General features: G+C 31.7%; 1 protein-coding gene and 1 long non-coding RNA gene across 3 annotated transcripts; one reads left to right on the forward strand and one right to left on the reverse strand.

Moving 5' to 3' along the window:
* Window positions 1–146: 146 nt before the first annotated feature.
* On the reverse strand, window positions 147–7,671 carry LOC111701079 (uncharacterized). The gene is made up of 6 exons (XM_023472222.1): window positions 7,578–7,671; window positions 7,267–7,318; window positions 1,879–1,984; window positions 1,420–1,464; window positions 1,288–1,357; window positions 147–846 (listed from the first exon to the last, which is right to left on the reverse strand). The coding sequence occupies exons 1-6, from the start codon at window positions 7,646–7,648 to the stop codon at window positions 729–731; spliced, it is 462 nt and encodes a 153-aa protein (XP_023327990.1). The 5' UTR covers window positions 7,649–7,671; the 3' UTR covers window positions 147–728.
* On the forward strand, window positions 2,072–3,974 carry LOC111701080 (uncharacterized). Of its 2 annotated transcripts, XR_002765143.1 has the most exons (4): window positions 2,072–2,180; window positions 2,752–2,825; window positions 3,244–3,331; window positions 3,868–3,974. It is a non-coding gene; the product is annotated as an uncharacterized LOC111701080 (long non-coding RNA). The 2 variants fall into 2 exon arrangements; XR_002765142.1 differs by lacking the exons at window positions 2,752–2,825; window positions 3,244–3,331 and having other exon boundaries at window positions 2,074–2,180.
* Window positions 7,672–10,147: the final 2,476 nt, after the last annotated feature.

Genomic DNA, 10,147 nt, shown 5'->3' on the forward strand with positions numbered 1-10,147 from the left:
TGTTCTCTTTGTGTACATCGTAAAACAAAACAAAAATAATTCGCAGATTTTCACAAAAAATTTCGTGGATTTTCAAAATTTTAAAAATTTAATGACGATCGAATTTTGATGGAGACAAATATTTAAAATTTCAATCATTACCGCGGCTTATATTTAAACCGCCGCTCAAATTTTTTAAATTCGGCCTCAGGATTCTTTTAAAGATTGGATATTGAACGGTTCTCCACAAGCTTATCACCGAAGACAGTCTAAATGTTTTCAATTGGAGGCATGTCAAGGCTGTAGGGTATTATTTCCACATCCAGAAGAGAAAAATTCTTTCTCAAATTATCCTCTAAGTCCTGAGACCGGTGTAAAGACGACATTAATAAACTCAGACATTAAATGATTAAATCTAGGTGGATGTACAAAACTGGACATATTTACTTTGTGCAAAATTATTTAGTAAACAAGGGAAAAGAATACGATAGGATGTTTATACGCCAAAGTCCTTGAGACAAAGGGACCGAGGTCAAAATCCCACCCGTCAACCTTTTAAATACACCCTATGCTCCATTGGAGTAATCTTTAGTCTCTTAACTGCGACCAATTAAAAACGGATTTGAATTTAATTTTGAATCAAATTCATAAAAAATTTAAGTTGAAGATTTAATTCATTCAAAGTTTTTCTAACTCTAATTTAATGAATGTTTAAATTAATGTAAATTTATTTAAACAGCTTGCTGTTCTCAAATATGAGATTCATTCATAAGTTGAAGGATTAAAGAATAATTTAATTCCTTAAGAAAATGAAAAAATAAAAGTTTTAAAATTGAAAATATCCTGTTGCAACAATCCTCTCCTCCTCTACATCAAACAAACTTTAAAATATAAAAACAAAAACATATCAGTTTTAAAAAAATATTTTGAAGAAACATATGGAAACTCCACATTTCGTTTTCAAAGCTTTCTTTTATGTTATTGATTAATTTTTAAGAATGCGAAACCAGGAACCGCCATCTCTCTTGACTTGAACGTTTTTAAAATTCCTATATCTTTGCAACCCAATGTTGTTGACCTTAGATATTTGAAAGTATGATTCATGTTAGATAAAGTAATATAAGTTTGAAATTTTATCATCAGGTTGTAAAGATAAAGTTATTAGAAAATTTGAGTTTGTGGCAAAGACTCAATTCTTTTTAAACATTATCTTGAGGTTGACCTAGTCAAAAGTTTTGAGATCTTCCTGAAGTTAAAACATTGATTTTCTTTTATTTGTTTTCATTGATTAATTGATTGATATATTTCCTGCAGATCATTTCAACATTTTCCAGCTGATCAACATGAAAATAAATCTCCTCAATCAGCTCGATAGATTCTTCAAATAAAATGTCGATAAATTTCTTTTTTAACATAAAGTTAAAAAATCCTTTTACCTACCTGGGTTTTCCAAGAAAGGAAGTTGAGCAGTTCGGCACTTTTTCTCTAAATAAATTATTCTTGTAAATGTTTTTGGTAAATGTGTTCGTAAATTTTAAAATGTAACAGATCTCAATAAAGACAAAAATAGTACGAGAAAAATAATTTAGAGAGAGAGAGCTTAAAACCAAATAGGAAAAGAAATTTGGAAAAAATCACGAAAGAAATGAAAATAAACGCGATAGGCGAAAAGGAAGGAAACAGATACAATGGCAAATAAACTAGGAGAAAAAAACGAAAATAAACAATGAAAGGTGAAAAGAAAAGAAAAAGCATGAAAAAATAAATGGCAAAATAAAAAACGATAAAAGCATATATATACTAGAAATAAATGAGGATATAAACAGGTAAAGAAACAAGAAATCGTTTCCTTGTCTAAGCGTGAAATGACCCCCCGGTCCTTTTAGCCCCAGCCCTTACCTGCTTTATTGAAAGAGAATGAGTTGCAAGGAGAACTATTCCGGAAATGCAGACATTTCTCTCCGCAGCGCAGAGCGGAAGTAGTTGAGTAGGATTTATTTGAATACTGGAGAGAATTCAGTATTTTGGTTTAAAGGGATCTATACAGATATAAATTCCATTGATCTTCCATTTATTTTAAGACTTCCTATTGCAGTACTTATTCCTATCTATCATTTTTTCAACTTATTCCTACTGCCTAAACATTTCAAACTATCTCAAACCTGAGGAGTGAATTGTGGCTAAATAGCTTGAGGAAAATGGTAAGAATAATCCTCACGCAACATAGTTTCTTGCAAAAAAAATTATTTGTTTCCTTCCATTTCGGGGAAAAAAAATGTTAAGTATAAATATATATATTTATACACTTTACCTACCTTCCGAAGAAGGTTAAACCAAATTAACTTCTATTTCCTGATGAACTTGTTCAAAAATAAAATGTCCGACATATGTCCGACACAGTAACGAAAACTCCTTATGGCACTTTTGCCTTCCTGTTTGCCTGGAAAGACAGAAAAGGAAAACACTTTTCTTCAAATTTAATTTCAGCAAAAAAAACTTTTTTTACATTATCTAAATTTCTAGTTTAATTTCTGGTTTTTTGAAAAACTATGGATGAGTATATATATACTTTATTATTCTTCATTTATTGTTAAAATATGGCACTTCCGCCATTTATGCTTTGTAAGAATGAAAAAAAAATCAATTAAAAATTGACAAGGAAAAAGAAACCTTTCTCTCAATCGCGAAAATAATTCTTTTCTAGCATCTGGCTTTTAAATATTCTTAAATAATTACACATATATCCCAATTTCTCTTATACTTTTTAAATAGTTTAACGAGGAACCCACTGAACCTGTGCACGGTAGCTGTATGAGACAGAAAATCCCACAACGGAAGGAATAACGGTAAAAAAGATTAATTAAAACTTATATGAGCCCGTAGAAGAATCGAAGACGTTAACTCTTTAATCTTATCTCACCATCGTTGTTGAAAAACCCTATTTAAAACTTGTCACTGTCAAAAAAATTAATGTAAGTTCTTTTTAATAATATGTCAGGTATCTCTAATTTCTGCCTTAATGAAAATCGATCTAAAAGTGTAATCCTTCACTATCAAAAACTAAATCTGTAATATCACGTCTGTGAAATAAAAAACTTAAAGCGATGAAATAACAAGTATATGTAATTAAAAATTTCGTTAAGAACCCTAAAATATACGACTAAAATTGCAAAAAAATTTCAAAGTTTCTCTTTATACTTAGTTAAACCGAAAAATATACGACTAAAATTGCAAAAAATTTTCAAAGTTTTTCTTTATACTCAGTTAAGCCGAAAACTGGGTCCCAGCTGACAGCCAGACGAATCTCTGACCTGGCGATCCCGGATCTACACCCCACAACTGACAATTAACGGTAAAAAAGATTTTTTAAAAAAGTTCTGTGGGAAACTGGCAGCTGTAGTCACCCTCACTGGATCATATATTTTCTTTTTTGCACAGAAACCGAGGACGGGCACACGGACCACACCGGACTGTAAAGGTTTAACAGAATGAATTGTATCTAATCTATTTTCCAAGCAGCAAAGTGCCAAGTTTTAACAATCGTGCTCAAAACCGAAAGGCCATTCAACGTAAATTTGAGGAACAAGTTTTTAATTTTTAGTTTCTAAAATATGCTCAAAATCTGATGTACATACTTCTCAATAGAATCTCGAGATATTAAATTATTAAAATCAAAGATATCACTTAAATTTCTCAATGTTTAAACTATATTCTTGTTTTCCAATGATAATTAAACTACTTTCCAGAATTCCAATGATATCTGAAATTATGAGAATTGAACCCAACCCACACGCTCAGTCATAATCCCGACGGCCTTGCTGTTAAAGGAAAACGAAAGAATTCTTTTTTTCTTGTTTTCCCTTTCTAAACAGTCTTCTCTTTATCAAGTTAAACCGAACCCGAGAAGATGAATGAGTGCGAGAATATCCTTGAATCTGTCGAACCTCAGAGGAACTGGGGGACCCCATATCGGTACTTCTCGGCGAAAAATAACGTCTGATGAAACTGTAACGCCTCCTGAACCGACAGACCCAGGACGTCTCAAGAAGATAGGACAACTACGCTACAACGCTATCTCAAATTTGTAGCTCAATACAATGAGCTAACATAATTGCTTCTTGGCTCAAAATATACTAACGAACCATCAATGTTCGTAATTAGAATATTTTTTAAATATTTAGTCCCTTCGGACACCATGCTAATGAAGCCTCAATATTATTAAGACGAACCATCAATGTTCGCATTTATTACCTTTCTCAATTATCATTTTCCTTCGAATACTTCTTAATAATTGTGTTCCTTCTTTCGCTTGCTTATGAAGCCTCAATACAAACGAATTGACATATTTTCGCGTAAAATGTAGCCTCAATATTAACGAAGAACGTGCAATGTTCCTCGTTATGAAGCTCACATTAAATTACTTTAATGTAAAAATGGAAACTCGCTCCCGTGTATGTTTATGTGAAAGCATGCACACTGTTAATTGTAGCCTTTTCTAATAAGAGATAACACACATTGTGTATGTAGTATCTCACAGTCAGATTTCACAAAAGAACGCTACCCTTAATATATAATGTAGTTTTTTCTCTCGAACTGCTGCTTTACCAATACTTAAATATAAACTTACCAGCAATCCAGACATGAAAAAACGAAAATAAATGTATCTGTTACAATTAAATCTCGAACTTATAGATTTATAATTGTATTTACATAGAAAATGTCGTAAGAAAGTTTTGTGTTAAATTCATATTAACAATCCTGTAAACTATAATGATACGTAAATAAATATCTAGATTTTAAAAAAGATCTTCCATTTATAGAGTGACCTGTACATTTCATAACGATACTCTTGACATTGCTGTCTAGGCAAAAAGTTAGGAAGATTTTGTTTTTAATCTCGAAAAATGTTTAATTCTGGCAGTTTCCGTTTTCTCCTGCTGATAAATGCAACAGTGAACCGCAATTGAAAATAGTTAATTTTAAAGGGACTGTAAAGAAAAAATGAAAGGATGCATAGGCTGAAAGCTAATCACTTTAGCTCTTGATCGTGACCCATGAAAGTTATATCTGATGTTTCTGTCTCAAAAAATTGATATAAAACTGTGTCAAATTTATACGAAAATTTATAAAGTTACAATTTTGTATAGAAATGGTAGGTTTAAATAGATCATTTTCCTTTACAGTCCCTTTAAGGAAGAAAAAGTGGGATTACTTTTACTAATATTAACTATTAAACATCTAAAGAGTACCGATGATAATTCGACATGCCTCTATATCAATAGATGGCTCCTTAAAATTGTGTATTCAGTCACTTTAATATAAAAGTTCTGAATCCAAATATAGATTTTTTTACAACTTCATAATCTACTACCTTGAGGTCTGCCATTAGAGCTCTTTAAACTGACTCATTATTCGAGCTAAACATGGGCACTGGCAAACATTTATATACGGAGCGTCTCATATCATATCAGATCTCCAAGCTTTGACGCCAAAATAAACACATAATATTAAAAAACCTAGCATTTATTGCAAGAAAACTTTTATGTCAGCCTTATTCAATTTTTCAAAATGATTCAAACTTCTAAAATTTTCAGATTTTTCCCAAAAATCGTAATTTAGACCCATTGACGATCTAATATGATGTGGGACACCCCTAAGTACCTTTTAAACTTTAAATATTTAACAATTCCTATCTTTGAACAAAAATAATTAAAGGGAAGGAAAGCGTAATTTCAAGTGCGACCCTTCATGAAAAGATGGCAATTCCCGATTCACAACGCTACCCTTGACATATTTACCGGATCAATAATGTTGAAGATATTGTCGTTTTTCTAGGTTTAAAAGTTTTTAATTCTGATCATTCCATATGTTTTCCAGCAAAAGAAATGCGCAAGTCACATTTGCATACATTGCATTTAAAATAATCAGTTTTAAAAATTATAAACATTGATATCTTATGCATATCTGATCAGACAAAGCTTTTAAGGGTGCCGTTGTGAATCGGTATTCCATTTTTGCATTGAATGTCACTCGAAGTTTCCCTTACATTCCAGTTAATTTAAAGATAATTGCAAAACGTTACAAGGACTTTTTAGCTAAATTTATCTCTCAAACTCATATTGAATTTCAAAGAAGGTTCTGCTTTTATTAGTTTTTAAATTGAAATTAGAAGAAAGGTATTCAAGGTGTTTTTTTATGGCGCTAACACCCCTCTTTCTAGTATTATTCTTGGCTTTTGAATGACATACAAGTCAAGAATCTATATATATATATTTGACTTGTATGCCTGTTTATTTGACTGTTTGTATCCAATCAACGTCAAAAAGGGTGTATTGATTGGGCAAACATTTTTGTTGTAATTTAAATTACCACAGAGAAAATCATGGATGGTAGAGATGAAATTTTTGGCCAAGATTGAAAGTTTGATTTTTAACAGAAAAATCCGTGAAATTTTGAGTTTTACGATCTGGTCATAGACAAATGGGATCCGTCCTAGTATACGATTTTGTACATGACCACTTATTTTTTAGCAAAATTTTTAAATTTTTTTTTAATTTTAGGGTTAGGTTAGGTTAAGACAATTTCTGGGCCTAGCGCTGCGGCTAGGACAGGCTAGGGGCCGAGCGCCGCGGCTAGAACAGGCCAGGCGCTACGGCCACATGATCAATTATATCCATGTGCTACATATGAGATCCATGTACAAAATTGACAGGAGGAAGGGGGAGGGGGGAGGGTTATAGGGGGGGGGGGTCCAAAATTTTTTTTTAGGAAATTACCGACACATGGCAATTTGAAAAGCAACATTTAAAAATTGAAATTGTTCCAAGAAAAGTGCTAAAAGCCTAGAATAAATCATGAATCATAGTAACCGTCAAACTTGTTCAGAAATAAAGATTTAGAAAATTAGTTTCACCTTTATATTTGAAAAAGTTTTTGTTAAAAGTTTTCAATGAAATAAGTTTTATTTATAAATGGTTTTTCTTGTTTTGACGAGTTTATAAAAATAGAAAGACTAAAAAATACAGAATTTTTCTTACCAGATTTCATAATTAATTAATTAAGTAACAAATTTAGCAAATATTTGTCAAATAAATGAACTACCCTCAAAGTTAAGTTTTCTAATTCATATTTCATTAAAATCTTTGGAATCTTAAACATTGGCTAATTTATCTAGCAGAATTGTTTATTTGAAACATCAAAGTTCTACAATATTGGGTTGCAAAGATATAAGAATATAAAAATGAGCCTGTTTTTGTATTCTGAAATAATAGTAAAAATACTGGTTTCCTTTGAAAATGACAAAGTAGAAATATTTCCCGTTTTCACGAACAGCATATTACTGATCAAAACCTTTTAAACATTTTTGGAAAAGTTTAAAATCTGGGAATTAAACTTTCTTCATAAAATGCATTTAATACAGAGTTACCCACTAATGATAAGACATTTTACCACTGTAAACTTAAACATCTGTTAAAAATACAATCCCAGAACATGAAACCAAAAAATAAAGAAAAATATTGAACAAAATTGTACACTCTAAAGTCTCATTATTTGTGAATAACCATGTTCATATAATATTCCAAGTATTTGATCAGTCCCTGAACGCGAATGAGGATGGTAGAATAAGAGTGAAGAATAATAAGAATCCAAATATGTTTAAGCAAACCATTGTCGAGGATTGAATGAGGAGCAGTCTGCAAGTTATAGTTCCATCAACCTACTCGCAAGGGAGAACTTAACAATTTTTTTTTCATTCTTAAAAACTTATTTTCTTTCCAAAGCTGAAAACTTTAGAAAGGGATACCCTTAATCCTAATCGGATTATTAATCTGGAGATTAAGAAAAAGAGGAGATAAAGCAATGATTTAGATAACCCCCATTCTAAAGTATTCAGCTCCTGTCAGACTTTGGTTGCAAACAGTAATCTTTAAATATGACAGAAAAGCGGATACATTATATACTCTTCTAGAGTAAGTGATAGTGATAATGATAATGATGATAATGATAATGATAATGATAATGATATTGATAATGATAATGATAATGATAATGATAATGATATTGATAATGATAATGATAGTTATAATGATAATGATAATGATAATGATAATGATAATGATAATGATAATGATAATGATAATGATAATGATAATGATAATGATAATGATAATGATAGATGATAATGATAATGATAATGATAATGACAATAATAATGATAATGATATTGATGCTGATAAAGATAAAGATAATGATAATGATAATGATATTGATAATGATAATGAACATAATAACGACAATGATGATGATAATGATAATGATAATGATAACTCAATAATAATGATAATGAAATTGATAATAATAACGATAGTTTGTTTATGATAATGTAATAATAAAGATAATAAAACGGATAGTTATGCTTAATTTTCTTCAAAAAACTGGTCTTAACACTCCCTTAAGCTATAAATAATAATTTCAATTACTATTGTGATTTATATTGGAATATGCTCGAAATTAGTTTTGAATATTTTATGCAAAATCCTCGAAAAAGTTGACAAGCATTAAATCAGTTTTGACAAAAGTTTGTCATATTTCTTATTAGTTTTTATATTTATGGCTGTGATACATAATATATACTTGAAGGATTAAGTACATGTATAAACTTGAAGGATTCAGTACATGTATATACTTGAAGGATTCAGTACATGTATATACTTGAAGGATTCAGTACATGTAAATACTTGAATTATTCATGAACAATGGAATAATTAGCAATTTTGGCGTAAAACATTATTTTAAATGGTTTTTTGTTATCTTTTAAAAAATCTGGAAAAAAGTAAAAAACCAGAAAATGAATTAATCTCGTAGGTTTCCTTCAACAATAATTTCCTTAAATTTCCCTCTGTTTATGCCATGTTCTCTTTATTTTGTACCCCTGAACCCCTGTATCCCTGTACCCCTGTATCCCTGTACCCATGTACCCCTGTACCCATGTATCCCTGTACCCATGCATCCCTGTACCCTTGTACCCCTTTATCCCTGTACCCATGTATCCCTGTACCCCTGTACCCCTGTACCCCTGTACCCCTGTACCCATGTATCCATGTATCCTTGTATCCCTGAATCCCTGTATACCTGAATTCCTGTATCCCTGTATCCATGTATCCCTGCATCCCTGTACCACTGTATCCCTGTACCCCTGTACCCCTGAACGAATGTATCCCTGTATCCCTGTACCCCTGTACCCCTGTGTCCCTGTATTCCTGTACCCCTTTATCCCTGTACCCCTGCATCCCTGTACCCCTGTATCCCTGTATCCCTGTACCTCTGTGTCCCTGTACCCCTGTACCCCTGTATTGCTGTACCACTGTATCCCTGTACCCCTGTTTCCATTTATCCCTGTATCCCTGTAACCCTGTACCCCTGTACCTCTGTACCCCTGTACCCCTGTATTCCTGTACCCCTGTTTCCATGTATCCCTGTATCCCTGTATCCCTGTACCCTTATTTCCCTGTATCCCTGTATCCATCTGTACCCCTGTTTCCCTATACCCCTGTTTCCCCTAAATCCCTGTGTCCCTTTATCCCTCCATCCATGTATCCCTGTTTCCTTGTATCTCTGTATCCCTGTATCCTGGGATATCCCCCGGCGTCCTGACTAAATATGTGAGTGTAGCTTGCGGGTCAGTCAGTGCCTGTCTTTACATTGCACAGGGTGTTGGGTGTAGTTTATGTTTGTAGTGTGTATCTGGTTTTTTTAGTCATTAAAATTTAAAATCCTATCTATTCTATTCTTAAAAGTTCCTTTCTATATTTCAGAATAATCTGGGGGTTTTTCTCGGACCTTTTTATAGTTTTTACTTATCCATTTTTCTGTTAAACTGGTTTAAAACTTTCACGGATTCCCCTTTAAACGTTTTACTTCTTTCTATAATTTTCTATTTAATTGTTTCTTCTTTGTGAGTCAATATTCTTTCTTTCTTATTCCGTTTTACTTAAATCTGATAAAATGATTTTAATCTTTCAATAATATTTTTTTTAAAGCAAGATATTTTATTCTTTTTACTTTCTATATATAGTTTTCTATTTCCTTTCTTTTATCAGCCTCTCATCTCATTTTGTTATCAACACCTTTAACATTCTAATTATTTTACTTTCTATTTCTTCTCTCT

The sequence above is a fragment of the Eurytemora carolleeae genome, unplaced genomic scaffold, assembly GCF_000591075.1.
Source record: "Eurytemora carolleeae unplaced genomic scaffold, Eaff_2.0 scaffold323, whole genome shotgun sequence".
In the NCBI taxonomy this organism is placed as follows: domain Eukaryota; kingdom Metazoa; phylum Arthropoda; class Copepoda; order Calanoida; family Temoridae; genus Eurytemora; species Eurytemora carolleeae.